At 49.2% G+C, this 19,004-nt stretch overlaps 1 protein-coding gene across 5 annotated transcripts in view; it reads left to right on the top strand.

The window, feature by feature from the left end:
- The window catches only part of ENTPD6 (ectonucleoside triphosphate diphosphohydrolase 6), a 35,595-nt gene extending 35,202 nt beyond the window's left edge, over positions 1-393 (top strand). For all 5 annotated transcript variants that reach the window (XM_064374046.1, XM_064374114.1, XM_021666243.2 and 2 more), the window contains one exon: positions 36-393. In XM_064374046.1, the coding sequence (XP_064230116.1) occupies positions 36-134 (99 nt within the window). In that variant the 3' untranslated portion in view covers positions 135-393. The remainder of the gene's footprint in view (positions 1-35) is intronic.
- The last annotated feature ends 18,611 nt before the right edge of the window (positions 394-19,004 follow it).

Here is a 19,004-nt window from a genome sequence, read left to right as displayed (position 1 = left end):
GTGATGGTCCCTCTCCCCTTCTCTGTCTTTTCAAGCTCACTCGGAAAATTGACAATGTTGAGACCAGCTGGGCTCTGGGGGCCATTTTTCATTACATCGACTCCCTGAACAGACAGAAGAGTCCAGCCTCGTAGTGGCCGAGCCACCCATCCCCATCAACGGTGGTCTGCATAAACCCTTCCGTCCTGTACGTGACTTTATCCTGAGGAGCCACAGTATGGGCTTCGGTGGCACTTTCTAAACGCTGGCCCTGGGACTTCCAGAGGCCTGATGCTGCCCTGGCATTAGCCTCTCCCAGTCACATCTGGCCAGAGGGCTGGGGGCTGTGTCTGGACCTGGGCCCTGCCCAATACCACCTGTCCGCCTGGGCTCCAGGTAGGCAGGAGCAGGACAGAACCACGGGCACACACTGAGGTCGCAGTGTGGCTCCCCACCTGTCCCATCCCTGTGCCTCGTCTGCGGGGCTGTGGCTGCTGTTGTGTGTGTCCCTGTGATGAGACTCTTGTTTTGTCTCCCAGCCTGTCGGATTCCTCCCCAGGGCAGAGCTCCCCTTCCCAAGAGTCTGGGAGATGGCGCAAGCTGTCCTGGCTGCTCTGGGGAAGCTGAATGACAGCAGGACAGTGGGTCTGGGCGGCACCACTGTGAACTCTGGACTTGAGCATGTTTGCCTCTTCCTTGGGTGTGAGTGTGTGAGTTCACCCAGAGGCCTGCTCTCCTCATACCTTGTGTGGTTTTGGGCTAACCAATGGAGGGAGACACCTCCTCATGGATGGCAGGTGCCTGCTCTTCAGGGAGTCTCCCAGCATGGGAGGATGCAGGGCCTGAGCTGCTGTCAATGATGTGTGGCCATGCTGCTTGAGTGACATCCCTGTCATGTGGGTGCCAAGTGCTCGTGTAGAAACTGTGTTCTGAGCCCCTTTTTTTGGACACTGACTGTGTCCTGTGAATGTATCGCTACTGTGAGCCGTTGCCGCCCAGCCAGGGCTGTGTCTTAGACGCAGCTGTGCCATGGATCAGCTGAGCTGCAGTCCCAGAACCACGCTCTCAGTGCGGCGTGGGTGCCAGGGCCCAGCCTTGCCGCGCTGCTTCAGTGAATGTACAGTGCTTAGCACGAGCTGAACCTCATGTGTTCTATTCCCAATAAAAGGTTGACGGGGCTTCCCCTCCTCTGGAATTCCTCTAGGTGAGTGGGAGCAGCACTTTTCCACCTGGCACCTGAGATCCCTGTTTACTAAAGCTTAGAAAAACTGCCAAAGGGGCTGGCAGAGGGGGTTGGCATATTTCCAGTCTGGTCAACATCCCTCCTGAGGACACAGAGTGGAGGGTCCCTGGAGGCCGGGGCTGGTGAGGGTTCTGACTGGTGGCCCTGGCCCTCCCAGCATCTGTTGAGCACAGAGCTCCTCCCCTGCCAGGCCAGAGACCCACAGCACAGCCAGGTGAGGCCTGGGCACATCACCTTGGGTGAGCTGTAAGTCCCCACGTCATTGTGTTCAGCAAAGATCCGGTTTTGGTCTGGAAGTGTCCCAAAGGCATCACATGCTGGGGAAACTGCAGACTAGCCCGTGCCCTGAGTGTGCCTGAAGCCCCCGACCAACTGCAATAGGAGGACAGGATATGGTCCTAGGGCCTCCCAGGGCTGCAGTGAATGGTGACAGAGCCACGTAGTAGAGGCCGGCGCAGAGCAAGAAAGGACAGAAGACAAAAAGAGGAACTGTCTCCTCCCTCCAAGAGCCGGGGCCTCATAGTGGGCAGGTGCAGGAGAGGGGTCCAGACGGAAACCTTCCTGAGGTCAGAGCAGCTGTAAGCCTGCAGGGCACTCGGGGAAGGGAGGAAGGGAGGATAGCCACATTGCACAGGCCAGTGCAGCCCCAACCCCGGAGGCTGGAGGGAGACCCTGGGACAGGAATGAACGCCTCACAGAACTGGAGCCAGCAGTCTCCCCAAAACGTAATCCTTGGGGAAGAGGTCTGGAGGTCAGCGTATGACACAGGCCGAGAAAGACAGCAGGAGAGATGGTCCCTCAATGAGTCAAAAGTCACATTAGGACTAGGGCTAGGAAGCTTCTGTGGGCATGAGAAGGCCTGTCCTCCCCACACTTGCCGCCCCCGCCTGGGCTGGGTCCCCGCCAGTGCCTTTACTTCCGTGATATACACCAGTTTAAATATTTAAAGAACTCCGATATTTAAATATTTACAAGAGCTTCTGAAAGAAGCACTACACATATAGAGGAACAACCAGTATCAGCCTTTCCAAAAATCTATCAAAAAGTAAAGAACATTAGCATAATGAAGAATTTACATCAACTAATGGGCAAAACAGCCAGCTAGTATCAAAGGGCAGTATTAAACTCACATATATTATTATTAATCTTAAATTTAAATCGACTACATCCCCCAATCAAAAGATACAGATAGGAAAAAGCCAAAACCCATCGGTATGCTGCATCCAGACCCATCTCACATGCAACAATACACAAAGACTCAAAACAAAGGGACGGAGGAAGATTTACCAACCAAACGGAGAGCAAAAATAAATAAATAAATAAAAAGCAGGAGTTGCAATTCTCACCTCTGATAAAATAGACCTTAAAGCAACAAAGATCAAAAGAGGCAAAGAAAGAGCACCCAGATACATAAGTTCTTAATGACTTATAAAGAGACTTAGACTCCCACACAATAATAGTGGGAGACTTTAACATCACATTGTCAATACCAGACAGATCAATGAGACAGAATATTAACAAGGATATCCAGGACTTGAACTCAGACCCGGAACAAGTAAACTTAATAAACATTTATAGAACTCTCCACTTCAAATACATAAGACGTACATTAAGTAAATCATTCATCAGTAATTGCATAGTATTTCATAGGTTTAAATGAAATATTGGTTGGCTGCTTGTTTGCTATTTTCTTCCCTTATTCCTTCCTGTCTCCATTGTTAAGCACAATTATTGGCATAAAAGAGGTTTTCAATTCCCATTTTTAGACTGCATTCTAGCCTGGGCAATAACGCAATACTCCCGTTCTCTCTCCCTCTTTCTCTTCCTTTTTCTTCCTTTCCTTCATTTTTTTTCTTTCTTTCTTTCTTCAAAAAAAAAAAAAGAACTCCGGAGGCTGAGAGTCAAAGACGCATAAAGGTAAAACCAAAATCAATTTGGTCCATTTAAAGAAGGCCGGTAACCTCATGCCTGAATAAGGCAAACAACGGGAAGTTTCCCAAAAGTGCACCAAATAAGTCATGGAATATTTCTGGACCCGGCAAATTATGCAAGTCATTTCTCTCTGAGTGTCTTTTGTGATAATGAAGTAGATTCGTTTGTCAAAAATAGCTACACAGGCACATCGTAGCACATCGTAAAAGAAGCAAACTAGGATTGCTTGAAAATTCTGTCCCCTTAGAGGACGTGTGCACTGATGAGCTTAGACGTGTCACACGCCCCACACGCTGTCCCTGTCCGCGTGCCCCACGCCACTTAGCACCCATGGCTGCCCACTGAGCTGCCTCAGTCCTGCAGTCCCCGTGTCTGGATGGCAGGACCCCAGGGCAGTAAGTTTCAGGGCATAAGCAGACATCGCCATGTTTCCTCAATCCTACTGGACAAGCATGAGTGCTGGCCTCCCCCATGTCCTAAAAGTTTAATCTTTACCATTCTGTCAGATTTAAAAAATGATAACTGGTAGTTTGAATGTGCTTGGATCTAATTCATGTGGTATATCTAAGTTATATTTCTGTGAAATATCTGCGCATATGCCTTGCCAATTTTCTATAAGATTGTCGTCATTTTTTGTTAATTGTAGATCTTTATTAAGGAAATTAGCCCATTGTGATAATGTGTTCAAAATTTTCCCCCTTTTTATTATTACTCTTTTACTTTGTGGTGTTTTATTCAATGCACAATATTACTATTTTTATTTAAATTGATCCTATTTATATGATCAAATTTGCATATTTACACAAATTTATCTGTGACTTCCAGGTTTCATGTCATAATTAGGAAGGCTTCTCCACAGAGAGATTTTTAAAAGTTAACCAAAAGATATTTTTATAGTTTTAGTTTCTTAACATTTTTGGGTTTTTTATTTATGTATTTATTTTGAGAGAATCTTGCTCTGTCACCCAGCCTAAAGTACAGTGGCACAATCTCGGGTCACTGCACCCTCCACCTCCTAGGTTCAAGCAATTCTCCTGCCTCATCCTCCTGAGTAGCCGGGACTATAGGCACCCACTACCACACCTGACTAATTTTTGCATCTTTAGTAGAGATGGAGTTTCACCAGCTTGGCTTTGAACTCCCGACCGGTGATCCACCCATCTCGGTACCCCAAAGTGCTGGGATTACAGGTGTGAGCCACTGTGCCCTACCTTAGCATTTTTTAATATGTTCAGGCACAACAAATCATTGTTGCAGGGTGAATTTGATTTTCAGAACCATTTCAGGGTTGTCAGAAGGAAAATGTGGCCAAGCACAGTGGCTCAAATATCAAAAAATGTGATATTCAGACTGGGGTAATACCATTTTTGGATAAAATCAAAGATGATGAGAATGAGGCAGTTCCAGGACAGAGCTCTCAGGAGCGTGCAGGTGAGTCCCCAGGCAAGGTCTTTGAGGAGCCACACTGGGCATGCAGTCTCTGGTAGAGGTTTTTAATAAGACCTGTGTGGAAGCCATGAGATGTGGGGCATGTTTGAAACAGCTGGAGCTGTTCATCCTGCAACGGGGAGCTTTTGGCTGGACAGGAATGTGCCATGTCTTCACTGTTACCTGAAGGATTGTCAGACGCTGGCCTTTGCATGTGGCTCCAGAGGCGGCAGAAGTTACAGGGACACTGCTGTAGGATTTCTCTCTCAAGCATTGCTCACTCAAGCAATGAATGATGTGTAAGGCTAAGGCTGGCTTGTCCTTGGGATGTGCCCCTTCACCTGCGGGCATCTGAGTGCTTGAGAAAGGAGCCTGCGTGAATGAGAGGTTAGAGTCAGGTTCTTCCAGTGCCTTCACACTCATCAGATTCTTGGATTCGCCTTGAAAATTATTTTGAAAATCATGGTCAGGTAAGCATACTTACATTATATCTTCCTTAATTGTAAATGAATAACAGTAGTTGTGTTTGTGGAGTGCTTGCTGAGTGTCAACCACGATGCAGGCTGGACTGCGTGTTGTGCGATCAATGATTGAATCCTCAGCCTCAAGGCAGGTACCGTGCATCTCCGTCCTGCTGCCAAGAGAAGCAGGCCTGCAGGAGCTTGGGGACCTACCTGGACCACTCAGACCCAGTTCTGCAGGCTTCCTACACCCGAAACAGTGGGCCGCCTTGCCTCCTGACATGGCAAGTGTCTCCAGAGAAATGTTTCCTGATCACATCAGGCCATGCGCTCGTTATTAAAGGCAGGTTTCTCCACTGAAGAATCAACCATCTCCATAACAGTGCGCTTGTAATGCTTACAAAAATAGTTACACAGTCGAGAGAAATAATAACTCCCTCTAGGCCTCACTGCCCCTTTATCATTTTGACAGCCTCTGATTATTTTCCTTGTTATTGATTCAGTGGATAAAAGTTTCCGTTTAAGAGCTTAAGTGCAGCCTTGTGAATCTTCGTATCTGCCACATGATTCACGTGGTTCAGAAGCAGACATCCCCCTATAAGGCGTCCTGTCTCAACAAGCCTCTCTAGAGGTCAGGAGAGCCCAGAGCCGAGTTTTATGGCACAGCACAGGGTGGTGGGATGGCTCTAAATACAGCTTCCAAGAGGGTCTAGTGCTCAGCTGGCATGGAGATGTGGTTCCTCCAGACCCACCAGGGAGGATAGCCAGGGATCACATGGCTTCGTAAATAAAAATGCCCAAGCTCAGAGGCCTGCATGGATTTTTTTTTTTTTCTTTTTTTGAGATGGAGTTTCTTGTTGCCCAGGCTGCAGGCTGGAGTGCAATGGCGCAATCTCAGCTCACTGCAAACTCCACCTCCCAGATTTAAGCGATTCTCCTGCCTCAGCCTCCCCAGTAGCTGGGATTACAGGCATGTGCCACCACACCCAGCTAATTTTTGTATTTTTAGTGGAGACGGGGTTTCTCCATGTTGGTCAAGCTCATCTCAAACTCCCAACCTCAGGTGATCCTCCCGCCTCAGACTCTCAAAGTGCCGGGATTACAGGCATGAGCAACAGGGAGGCCAGGCACAGTGGCTCACTCCTGTAATCCCAACATTTTGGGAGGCCCAGGTGGGTAGATCACAAGGTCAAGAGTTCAAGACCAACCTGGCCAATATGGTGAAACCCTGTCTGTACTAAAAATAGAAAAATTAGCTAGGTGTGGTGGCAGGTGCCTATAATCCCAGCTACTTGGGAGGCTAAGGCAGGAGAATTGCTTGAACCCAGGAGGCAGAGATTGCAGTAAGCCTAGATTGCACCACTGAACTCCAGCCTGGGCAACAGAGCAAGACTGCATCTCTAAGTAAATAAAGTAATGGGGAGAGGCTGGATGCAGTGGCTCGTGCCTGAAATCCCAGCACTTTGGGAGGCCAAGGCAGGTGGATCATTTGAGGCCAGGAATTTGAGAACAGCCTGGCCAACATGGTGAAACGCTGTCTCTATTAAAAATATAAAAATTAGCCAGGCACGATGGCCCATGCCTGTAATCCCAGCTAGTTGAGAGGCTGAGGCACAAGAATCACTTGAACCTGGGAGGCAGAGGGAGGTGGAGGTTGCAGTGAGCCAAGATCGTGCCACTGCATTCCAACCTGGGGGGCAAAGCAAGACTCTCAAATACAAAAAAAAAACAGGGAGAGTTTTCCTGTTCATAGTCACCTGGGCGGTTTCCTGGTTGGGCTTTAATAAGGCTTCTGTGACCGTTCCTGTGCAAGTCTTTTTATAGGCATATATTTTTATTTCTTTTGGATGAATATCTAAAGGCAGAGTAGCTGGGTCATATGGCATGTGTATGTTTAACTTTATAAGAACCTACCAAGCCATTTTCCCACACAGCTATAACATTTTACACTCCCATCAGCAGTTTGTGAGAGTTCCTGTATAATATAGACCAGGGTTTTCAGCTTTCTGTACATTAAGAGATTTCAAATGATTTTTTTTTTTTTTACTGACTCTCTAGACATTGGCATAGTATTCAGCCTTAAAAAGAACTGAATTTCTGATCCCTACTATAACATGGTGCACCTTGGAAACATGCTAAAGTGAAAACAGCTAGACACAAAGGACCCCGTAAGGTATAATTCTATTAATGTGAAATGACCTGGTCACGCAACTTCATAAAATATACTGTAAACCGGGGCCGGGCGCGGTGGCTCACGCCTGTAATCCCAGCACTTTGGGAGGCCGAGGCGGGTGGATCACGAGGTCAAGAGATCGAGACCATCCTGGTCAACATGGTGAAACCCCGTCTCTACTAAAAATACAAAAAATTAGCTGGGCATGGTGGTGCGTGCCTGTAATGCCAGCTACTCGGGAGGCTGAGGCAGGAGAATTGCCTGAACCCAGGAGGCAGAGGTTGCGGTGAGCCGAGATCGTGCCATTGCACTCCAACCTGGGTAACAAGAGCGAAACTCCATCTCAAAAAAAAAATATATATATATATATACTGTAAACCATGGACTTGTGCACTTAAACAGGTAGCTTTCGGGTATAAAAATTGTATCTCAGTAAAGCAGTTTGAAAAATGAAGACTCGAACTCTAGAAGGCAACAGTCTGAAAACAATAGGTTTCCTCCAGAAAGTTCCCTGGAGGTAGAGCTAGTTCTTGTCTGACAGCAGATGACCTTCTCTTGTCTTTTCAAATAGTAGACTTTTTTCAGCCTTGTCCTTGTCTCACCTTAGATGCTGAGAGGAGCATCAGACCTGCTCGTTCGCCGGTGAACCCAAGTCCAACATGTGCTGCCCTGGTGCGGGGCGTGGGGGCATCCTCAGCCACCTGTTGAGTGACAGGAGGTTGCCTGGAAAAAGGAAAGGAATTGAAATCCCCACACTGGGGGTAGTGGTCCTCCTCCACACCCGCACCCCAGCATTTCCTAGGGCAGCCAGTGATCCTCTTCTGTTTTCTCAGTGGGTGCGCCTGCCCTGGACTCCACCCAAGCCAAACAGCCGAGGTGAAACGGCTGGGCAGAGCAAACAGGCTTTCACCAGGAGCCTTCCTTTACTTCCCCTTGGACAGATCGCACTGGGCTCAAAGCCTCTGCTGGAATTCCTCCTGCTCTGTGAGACCCAGAGTGGTCACGGCCCCTGCCTGATGGGGTTTCGAGTCACTCTAGCTCTCTCTGGGTTTTACTTTGACCTAGCAAGGAGTATTTTTCTGTGGGTAACCCCCCATAAAGGCACTGAGGAAGGAGAGCTAAGCAGAATCCTGGCACAATTAAGGCCTGAAGAATATCTCAGTTTATAGTTTATTCCTTTTATATAATCCTTTATATAATCATATATTAGTTTATAGAATTAGGGCTTGGAGAATATCTCAGTGTATAGCATTACTACTCAGTGAAGTGATTTCTCTTTATTATTATTATTGTTATTATTATTATTTTTTTTTGAGATGGAGTTTCACTCTTGTTACCCAGGCTGGAGTGCAATGAAGCGAACTCGGCTCACCGCAACCTCCGCCTCCCGGGTTCAAGCAATTCTCCTGCCTCAGCCTCCTGAGTAGCTGGGACTACAGGCGTGCGCCACCATGCCCAGCTAATTTTTGCATTTTTTAGTAGAGACGGGGTTTCACCATGTTGACCAGGATGGTCTCGATCTCTTGACCTTGTGATCCACCCCCCTCGGCCTCCCGAAGTGCTGGGATTACAGGCGTGAGCCACTGCACCCAGCTTTATTATTATTATTATTATTATTATTACTATTTTTTTTTTTTTTTGAGATGGAGTTTCGCTTTTGTTACCCAGCCTGGAGTACAATGGCACAATCTCGGCTCACTGCAACCTCCGCTTCCTGGGTTCAGGCAATTCTCCTGCCTCAGCCTCCTGAGTAGCTGGGACTACAGGCACGCACCACCATGCCCAGATAATTTTTTGTATTTTTTTAGTAGAGACGGGGTTTCACCATGTTGACCAGGATGGTCTCGATCTCTTGACCTCATGATCCACCCACCTCGGCCTCCCAAGGTGCTGGGATTACAGGCGTGAGCCACCGCGCCCGGCCGATTTCCCTTTATACAATCCTCTCTATATAATCATGTTCTTAGAATGTGTGCCTAAAGAAAATCTACCACCTCTCAGTTACTTCCCTATATCTTAGTTCATAATCAGAGGAATGCCTAGAGGAGACACAGTACAGAGCATGAATTAAGGAATAAGCAGCTTATAGTCGGAGGAATGTCTGGAGCAGACACAGTGCAGAGCATGATTTAAGGGAAAGCAGTTATACCAGGACAAGAACCCATGGCCTACCTGGCAGCGTTCAGTATCATAAAGATACCCGCTGTATGGCAGGCTTGGGGCAAGAGCTACTCCTCCTGATAAAGGAGTTGTAGGACCTTGCTCCAGTTCTTGTGGAAGGCTGCTCTCAGACCGGCAATCCCTCGAGCATCCGAGGGCTCAAAACCCCTCTGGTTAATCGCACCTTGGTGACTGTGAACTTTATCGGCTCTTGTTACTGTGCTGCTCGAAAAGCATTCCCCTATAGAACTCATTGGAATCTGCCAGCAGGTTGCAGTAACCCTGACAGCTCTGTCATTGCTGTGTGACTTAAAGCATCCTCCTATAAATCTTAGAAGTAGCTTGCCCATAGTTAGAGGTATTGCACACTGCACCCTCTTCACTGAGCACAGCCCACCTCCTAGCCTAATGGGGGTGGACCCCCTACTGCACACTACCCTTGCCTCGATGACCTAATGGGAATGAACCCCTTGCTCCACACTGTCCACCTCCTAGCCTAGGTGACCTAATGGGGGTGGACACCTTGTTTTATTACTGAAGACCCTATCACCATCCTTAAAGATGATTTCACTCACTGCCCTGCTCCCTAACCTATACACAATAAATACTCATGCTTCTGGACATTCGGGGCCCCGCCTGACTCCGCTCATAGGTGGCGTGGCCCCTGGAGCCCAGCTGCGTTTTCCTTGTACTTCTGTGTCCTGTCTCTTTATTTCTCAGATCCGGTGCCTCAGCACAGCATAAGGGACACCCCACGACCCTGTGGCGCCCTCAGCCCTACGTTCTTCTAAGAATATTTTCTTATTGAGCCATCATTTTCATGTAATAGAACACACAGATCTTAGGTGTACAGTTCAAATCATTTTGGCAAATGCATGTACCCATGTGGCTCACACCCCCATCAAAATAGAGAACATTTCTATTACCCCAGAAAATTCTGAGAGTCCCCTGTCCAAGGACTCTAGCAGCCCTTGTCTGATGTCCATCATGACATATTACTGTCACTCGTTCTGGAACGTCACGTAAGTGGCATCATCCCTTCTTGCCTTTTGTTACTGAGGGAAAAAATAAATAAAAACTAAATGGCATCATCCAGTGTCTGCTCTTGTGTGCTGGCTTTCAGCTAAGCATGATATTTATAAGATTCATGCAGGCGGAGGCCGGGCACGGTGGCTCACGCCTGTAATCCCAGCACTTTGGGAGGCCGAGGCGGGTGGATCACGAGGTCAAGAGATCGAGACCATCCTAGTCAACATGGTGAAACCCCATCTCTACTAAAAATACAAAAAAAAAAAAAATTAGCTGGGCATGGTGGCGCGTGCCTGTAATCCCAGCTACTCAGGAGGCTGAGGCAGGAGAATTGCCTGAACCCAGGAGGCGGAGGTTGTGGTGGGCCGAGATCATTGCACTGCAGCCTGGGTAACAAGAGCGGAACTCCGTCTCAAAAAAAAAAAAGATTCATGCAGGTGGATGCGTGCAGCTCATTCCTTTTCATTGCTGAATAGTAATCAATTATTTCAATATACCACACTTTGTTTCTTCATTTGCCTGGTGATAGTCACCTGGGCCGTTTCCTGGTTGGGGCTTTAATGAATAAGGCTTCTGTGACCATTCTTGTGCAAGTGTTTTTATAGGCATATGCTTTTATTTCTTTTGGATGAATATCTAAGGCAGAGTAGCTGGGTCATATGGCATGTGAGAGTTTATAAGAATTTTCCCACATGGCTGTAACACTTTACTCTCCCGTTAGCAGTGTGTGAGAGTTCCCGTTGCTCCATGTCCATGCTAGCTCTTGGTGCTGTGCATAATTTTAATGTTAACTGTTCTGGGGGGAGGACTGCTATCCTATGACCATGTTCTCATTTGTTTTAACAGATAGGGTCTCACTATGTTGCCCAGGCTGGACTCAAACTCCCGAGCTCAAGTGATTCTCCCACCTCAGCTTCGGAGTAGCTGGAACTACAGGTGCGTGCCATGGCACCTGGCTCCGTTGACACAGGGCTCCAGGGGCCATGCCACCTATGAGCGGAGTCAGGCAGGGCCCCGAATGTCCAGAAGCATGAGTATTTATCGTGTATAGGTTAGGGAGCAGGGCAGTGAGTGAAATCATCTTTAAGGATGGTGATAAGATCTTCAGTAATAAAACAAGGTGTCCACCCCCATTAGGTCACCTAGGCTAGGAGGTGGACATGTATCTCCCTGAGTGAGGTAGTGAATTTTAAAGGAGCCTCTAAGAATCCTCCTGCCCAGGCCGGCCTGCCTCCCCTCCCGAGTACTCCCTTGCCTGTCATGCTGCATAGAGAACCAATGGGACTCCTTGATGAGGACTCAGCTGTGAGCCTGTACATGTAAGACAGCGCTACAGACACGGATCCCTCGCCCAGAGGTCCACACTCCAGGGCAGTGAACGGTCGACTCTTTCCATAAAGAGCGGATGGTAAATATTTCAGGCTTTGCAGGCCATACAGTGTGTTCTGACTGCTCACCTCTGCTATCAAAGGGTGATAGAACCTGAGACAGACGTAAATGAATGAGAGTAGCTGTGTCCCAAAGTGATTTATAGACACTAAAGTTGAAATTTTATATCATTTTAACACCATACATTACTTGGATTTTTTTTCCAATCATTTGAAAATGGAAAAGGTATTCCTAGCTTGAGAGCTGTGTAAAAACGGGCAGGGGACCAGATCTGGAGGGGCCTGTGCTCAGTGCCCCGTTTCAGGCAGGCAAAGCGGCCAGCTAGGGGCACTTCTGTGCTAGGCTAGCTGTCAGGAGCAGCTTCGCGGAGGACCAGGCTGGCCACCACGTGGAGCTGCAGCATCCCGCCTGCTCCAGGAGGCAGCTTCCCCAGGATGAATCCGGGTGGGGACCCACATCCCTCCCAACGGAAACACCGACAGGCAGAGGAGGGTGAAAGCCAGGCAGGTAAGGGCTTGAGAGTGCTGGATTGGAGTCCACAGCCCCTCCCTGCCCAGCAGGCGGCTCCCACACTTCCAGATTACAGGGCTTCCTCTGTCTCCCTCTGGCCTTGCTGACCTCAGGACTGCTCCCTGCTTGCCTGGTCCCTTCAGGATGCCCACTGGCTTTGGCCCAGTGTTCACCTCCCCCCTGGCTACCTCAAGTCTGTCTTTGCCCTGCTCATGCCCAGCCTGAGGACCTGCCAGGAAGGGGTCTGGGGCGAGGGTGTAGGACGCTTGTCTTTGTTGGGAGGTAGTGGTTTGCAGGAAGGGTGCTGGACTCAGACCTACACCCGGGGAGTGGAGTCTGCAGCTGTGGAGGCTCTGAGGAGGGCCCAGGAGGCAGGAGGACCTGTGTGGAGTCTACTGCTGGCCCCCCAGCAGCAGGTCCCCAAGAGCAGCAGCCCCTGCCCTTGGAAGAGGGACACGCATCCCCACAGGGAACACAATGGCCGGGTGCGGTGGCTCATGCATGGAGCCTCTAAGAATCCTCCTGCACTTTGGGAGGCCTAGGCAGGTGGATCACCTGAGGTCAGGAGTTCAAGACCAGCCTTGCCAACATGATGAAACCCCGTCTTTACTAAAAACAAAAAATTAGCCGGGCATGATAGCAAGTGCCCGTAATCCCAGCTACTCAGGAAGCTGAGGCAGGAGAATTGCTTCAACCCAGGAAGTGGAGGTTGCAGTGAGCCAAGATCACGCCAAAAAAACAAAACAAAACAAAAATACCCGAAAGGCATGTCCTGAGCCGGCAGATGCTGGCTTCCTCCTGGGAGGACTGGCTGCTGGGCAGATTCCTTGTAGTTTGTGGAGAACGCCTGGGTGTTGCTGGCACCACTGGCCTTAACGAAGGACCTGGAGCCCTGTTGAGTGTGGGTAGGGCCAGGAGGCATTGGATAAGACAGGGAGGAAGATGGTGGCAGGCCCATTACTGTGGGACGTGGGACCCCACAGGCCCGTGGCCCAGGTCCAGGGAGATCTGCCACACCCACAGACGCTGCCCGCGAGGGGGTGGCTGCCAAGTGTGCCCGGAGTGCACTTTTACACTTGTATACACCAGACTACAACGAAGAGCTTCTCCAGACCCCGCGCCCACAGCCCCTCCAGGTGCACGCAGCCGGAGGTTCAGCCACTGTCCTTCCTAACCGGCTAGAGGTCTGATGCCCAAAGGCTTCGAGTAACAGGATGTGCTCTTTTGGTCTAGTGTCTCACCCAGCATTACTCATCCATGTGGGAGGGTGAAGTTGTAGGTGACTCATCTTCGTGTTGGTGTGAATATGCCACAGTATATTTATCCATTCCAGGGATGATAGATGTTTGCATAGTTTCCAGTTTGGGACTGTTCTGAATAGGGCTGTTCTGAACATTCTCGTACTTGGCTTGCGGTGAGCATAAACATTCATTTCTGTTGGGTGTTTTCTTTGGAGTAGAATTGCTGGGTTATAGGGAGGCGTTTGTTTAGTGAACACTGCCAGTTTTTCAAAGGGATTGTACTAACCTATAAGGAGTTGTGTTGATGTAGAAACTGAAGGTGCTGAGAAGCACATCAGGGTCAGTGGGTGACATCAAGGACACTCCCAAAGTGATGTTGAGGGGGTCCAACTTGAGATATTCAGGGCCATTTCACAGGCATCCCAAAGGACAGGGGCTCCAGTTGACATTGTCAGTCCTGACAAGAGAGGACTGAATTCGAATCTCCAGCATTTGCTGTAGGATTTGGATTTGAGGGGAGAATATCTGTAATGCCAGGCTGGGAGTCTGGAGATGGAGAGCAGCATGCTTTGATGGAACTGTGGGCCGCGGAGACACAGGCTAAGGAAGGAGATGGAGCCCAGGCAGGCTGGCAGGCTGGGTGGGTCCCACAGGTTCTGAGAAGGTACAAGGGTTTGACTGCCTTCCCCTCCAGAACTCGTGTTGAATTTCGATTGCCAGTGTAATGGCATTGGGAGATGGGGTCTTTAAGAGGTGATTAAGGTATGAGGGCTGCACCCTTATGGTGGGTTTAATGCCTTAGTGAAAGGGCTTTGGGAGTGGATTCTCTCTTGGCTTTTCACCTTCTGCCATGTGAGCATGCGGGCTTCCTCCCCTCTGGAGGACACACCGTACAAAAGGACACTGTGGGGAGCCGCGGTGGCTCGGGCCAGTTGTCCTGGCGCTTGAGGAGGCGAGGCTATGCGTTCAAGGCCAACCTGGGCAATATGAGAACCTCTCATTCATAAAAAAAAAAAAAAAAAAAAGGACACTGTGGAAGAAGCGAAGGACCCCACCAGGCCCCAAACCTGCCGGCACCTTGACCGCACACTGAGAAGGACACTCTATCCTTAAACTTTTCAGCCTCCAGAACCGTGAGGTTGTGTTAGTCCATTTTTACATTGCTCTAAATACTTGAGACTGAGTAATTTATAAAGAAAAGAGGCAGCTGAACAAAGTGGCTCATGCCTGTAATCCCAGCACTGTGGGAGGCTGAGGCAGGCGGGTCACCTGAGGTCAGGAGTTTGAGACCAACCTGGCCAACATGGAGAAACCCATCTCTACTAAAAATACAAAAATTAGCTGGGTGTGGTGGCACGCACTTGTAATTCCAGCTATTTGGGAGGCTGAGGCAGAGAATCGCTTGAACCTGGGAGGCAGAGGTTGTAGTGAGCCAAGAGTTCTGGGCAACAGAGCAAGACTCCCTCAGGAAAAAAAAAAAAAGAAAAGAGGTTTAGGGTGGGTGTCGTGGTTCACACTTGTAATCCCAGCACTTTGGGAGGCTAAGGCAGGTGGATCACTTGAGGTCAAGAGATCGAAACCATCCTGGCCAATGTGGTGAAACCTCGTCTCTACTAAAAATACAAAACTTAGCTGGGCATGGTGGCACATGCCTGTAATCCCAGCTACTTGGGAGGCTGAGGCAGGAGAATCACTTGAACCTGAGAGGCAGAGGTTGTAGTAAGCTAAGATCACGCCACTGCACTCCAGCCTGGCGACAGAGCGAGATTCCATCTCAAAAAAAAAAAAGAGGTTTATAGCTGGGCATGGTGGCACATGCCTGTAATCCCAGCTATTCGGGAGGCTGAGGCAGGAGGATCACTTCAACCTGGGAGGTGGAGGTTGCAGTGAGGTGAGACCGTGCCACTGCAGCCTGGAGACAGAGCGAGACTCAGTCTCAAAAAAAGAAAAAAAGAAAGAAAGAAAAGAAAAGAGGTTTAATTGGCTCATGGTTCTGCAGACTGTACAGGAAGTGTGGTGCCGACGTTTGCTCGGCTTCTGGGGAGGCCTCAGGAATCTTACAATCATGGTAGAAGGCTATGGTGGGGGGCAGGCAGATCACATGGCCAGAGCGGGAGCAAGGCATGGGGCAGGGGTAGGGCACACACTTTTTTTTAAAAAATTATTTATTTATTTTTTTTATTGCATTTTAGGTTTTGGGGTACATGTGGAGAACATGCAAGATTGTTGCATAGGTGCATATGTGGCAGTGTGATTTGCTGCCTTCCTCCCCCTGACCCATATGTGCCATTTCTCCCCATGCCATCCCTCCCCGACTCCCCACCCCCCGCTGTCCCTCCCCTATTTCCCCCCAACAGACCCCAGTGTGTAGTGCTCCCCTCCCTGTGTCCATGTATTCTCATTGTTCAACACCCGTCTATGAGTGAGAACATGCGGTGTTTGATTTTGTGTTCTTGTGTCAGTTTGCTGAGAACGATGGTTTCCAGGTTCATCCATGTCCCTACAAAGGACACGAACTCATCATTTTTGATGGCTGCATAATGTTCCATGGTGTATATGTGCCACATTTTCCCTGTCCCGTCTATCATTGATGGGCATTTGAGTTGGTTCCAGGTCTCTGCTACTGTAAACTGGTGGGGCACACACTTTTAAACAACCTGAGAGAACTCACTATCTCAGGAACAGCATCAAGGAGGTGGTACTAAACCATTCATGAGAAATCTGCCCCTTTATCCAGTCACCTCCCATCAGGCCCCACCTCCAACACAACTCAACGTGATGACAATTCACCATGACGTTTGGGTGGGTAGGTCTTTGTGTTTTGTGTGGATGTGAAGCTCAGTGCCTGGCTGGCAGTCGGTGCAGTGCAGATGGAGCCAGCGTACGAGGAACGACGGAGGGGTTGTTTGCTGATGGGGTCGAGGTCTCACTGAGCTGCTGTCCCCTCGGGGCCTGACGGGTGGGAGGTGGCCAGAGGGAGGACTCCTCCTGGGTTGTCTGAGGATGCCGGGCCAGCACACTTGGGTGGCGCAGAAACAGTTCCTAGGGACACTGTTTTCTAGAGCCACTTCCACAGGTGCTGTGCTCATCTTTCTCACTTAATTCAGACCAGCTGGAGAGAGCCAGGCTTTCTCAGTGTGAACTTAGCGCTTCATCTGGAGAGGCAGGACATTTCAGCAGTGCGTCCTGCCGGTGCACTGGATCCTTCCACTCAGTGCGATGCTGGCAGGTTTGTGTTGACCAGATGTGTGGGAGGACCCCTGAGTGTCTAAGTGCTGATTTCATCCCGGGCCTGATACTGACTGAGCAGGAAGTGGTGGGCTGCAGACATGCACATCATCGGTGGCTCAGCCTGGCCCTCTGAGCCCTGCCCCTTGGATGAAACCACTCGCCTGGTCACTCTGGGGCAGCGGGGAGTGCAGTCCAGTGCTCAGCTTCACAGTGACCACCACAGCTCTCAGGGTGGTCCCGTTTAACATCTCCCCTCTCCCCCAAAGTCAGGAAATGTTTCTGGCTTGGAAGACAGCAGGGTGGTGGCCCTGGAGTGTGACCAGCTTGCTGTCTCTTTAGCATGCTCACCTGTTCATCACTATCTCCTGTCAGGGGAGGGCTAGGGCAGGGTACCAGGTCTACTCTCGCCCCAGCTCTGGAACTCATCTCGCAGTCATTCAGTAGCGGCGGTTAGGCCTAGGTCACAGATGCCTTGAGGCCCCCCAAGAGGCCCTGCACCCCCACCCGCACACTGGGGAAGTCCTGCTAGAACCAGGCCTCTGGGTTAGAAAGGTAGCCTGCCCAGCAGCAGAGATTCACATGTTGCACAGTAAAAAAAATGTCCTGAGCTGGGCACGGTGGTTCATGCCTCTAATCCCAGCACTTTGGGAGGCTGAGGTGGGTGGATCACGAGGTCAGGAGATCGAGACCATCCTGGCTAACACAGTGAAACCCCGTCTCTACTAAAAAAATAAAAAATAAAATAAACTAGCCAGGCGTGGTGGCAAATGCCTGCAGTCCCAGTTACTGGGGGTGCTGAGGCAGGAGAAATCGCTTGAACCCAGGAGGCGGAGAATGCAGTGAGCTAAGACCATGCCACTGCACTCCAGCCTGGGCGACAGAGTGAGACTCTATCTGAAAATAATAATAGTAATAATAATGCCCCAGAGGTGCTCACTAAGCAGGTGGGATTCTGGGTTTGGAGCTTTGGGAATGTGCTAGTCACAAGCACTATGGAAAGTTTTTATTTGTAAGTTTGCCTCAAGTATTATTTGCACTTCTATAAGCCGTGTCCTAGAAGCCTGTAGTGTGTTACTGTGTAATATACTACATATGTTAGTGTGTAATATACTGCGTTATGTTACAGCAGTGTAAGTGAGCTTTGTTCTTCTCAGTGCACTGAATCAGACTCAGTTTGGGTTTGTCCCCTGGGCGGCGATGCTAAGTTGCGTCACTTCATGAAGCTGGAATCTGCCATGCCTCTCCATTGCAAATCCCTTTGCCCTTTTATAGCTAATAAGGTAATGTATAGGGTGAAGCTCTGAGAAGGAATTAATCCCCTATTCCCCTGTGGCTGTTGTCCAGTAGTTCTCACATCTCCTTCTGCATCGACTTGGCGTCCTATAGAGAGGAGCGGCTTCCTTCTTCCCCATCTCCATTTCGTTTTTTCTTAGGATCACTCTGGTCTCACGGAGTCTTTTTCCTTTAAAGTCAGTGTGTTAAAATCATTAGTGTCACTATCTGTTGACACACCCCAGTGGAGGGAGGGCATCATTTCTACTGTCATTCCAACTGGTGGACTCTTTTATTACTTTGAGCTTTATAATTTCCAGCCTCTCAAAAATAATGCATTTGTTATTTATCTCCGTTTCCTGAAAGCCTAGGTCTGTGTTCATTTGCAAACATGAAATTGACCAGCACAGATCTGCCAGAGGCGTTGCTGGGATCCCAGAAAGATTTTCCCTCTGCACCTGAGTTCTCAAGGGCCAGCGGCGCTTCTGAGTCACTCATTTCACAGCAATTGATGAGGCACTCTTCAGGTCCTCAAGAAGCCTAAGCCTAGGCAGACCAAAACTGTCTGTTTTCCACACCCCACTTCTAAGTCCCACAGCATCTGATTCCATTTACAAGAAATCTTTCATCTCTTTTTCTGAGGCAGAGGACAGGAGACTTGCTACAGATAGAATCTTAAATACCTATTTAAAAGAACTTTAGGCTGGGCACAGTGGTTCGTGCCTGTACACTTTGGGAGACTGAGTTGGGTGGATGGCTTGAGCCCATGAGTTCAAGACCAACCTACACAACATAGCGAAACCTTGTTTGTGTAATAAATACAAAAATTATCTGGGCGTGGTGGCATGCACCTGCAGTTACAGCTACTTGGGAGGCTGAGGTGGGAGGATCACCTGAGTCTGGGAGATTAAGGCTACAGTGAGCCGTGATCACACAACTGCTCTCCAGCCTGGGCA

Source organism: Aotus nancymaae, unplaced genomic scaffold (assembly GCF_030222135.1).
Source record: "Aotus nancymaae isolate 86718 unplaced genomic scaffold, 86718_ANA_hifiasm-v0.15.2.pri h1tg000001l, whole genome shotgun sequence".
Taxonomy (NCBI): domain Eukaryota; kingdom Metazoa; phylum Chordata; class Mammalia; order Primates; family Aotidae; genus Aotus; species Aotus nancymaae.
This window is presented reverse-complemented; position numbering and strand designations above follow the sequence as displayed.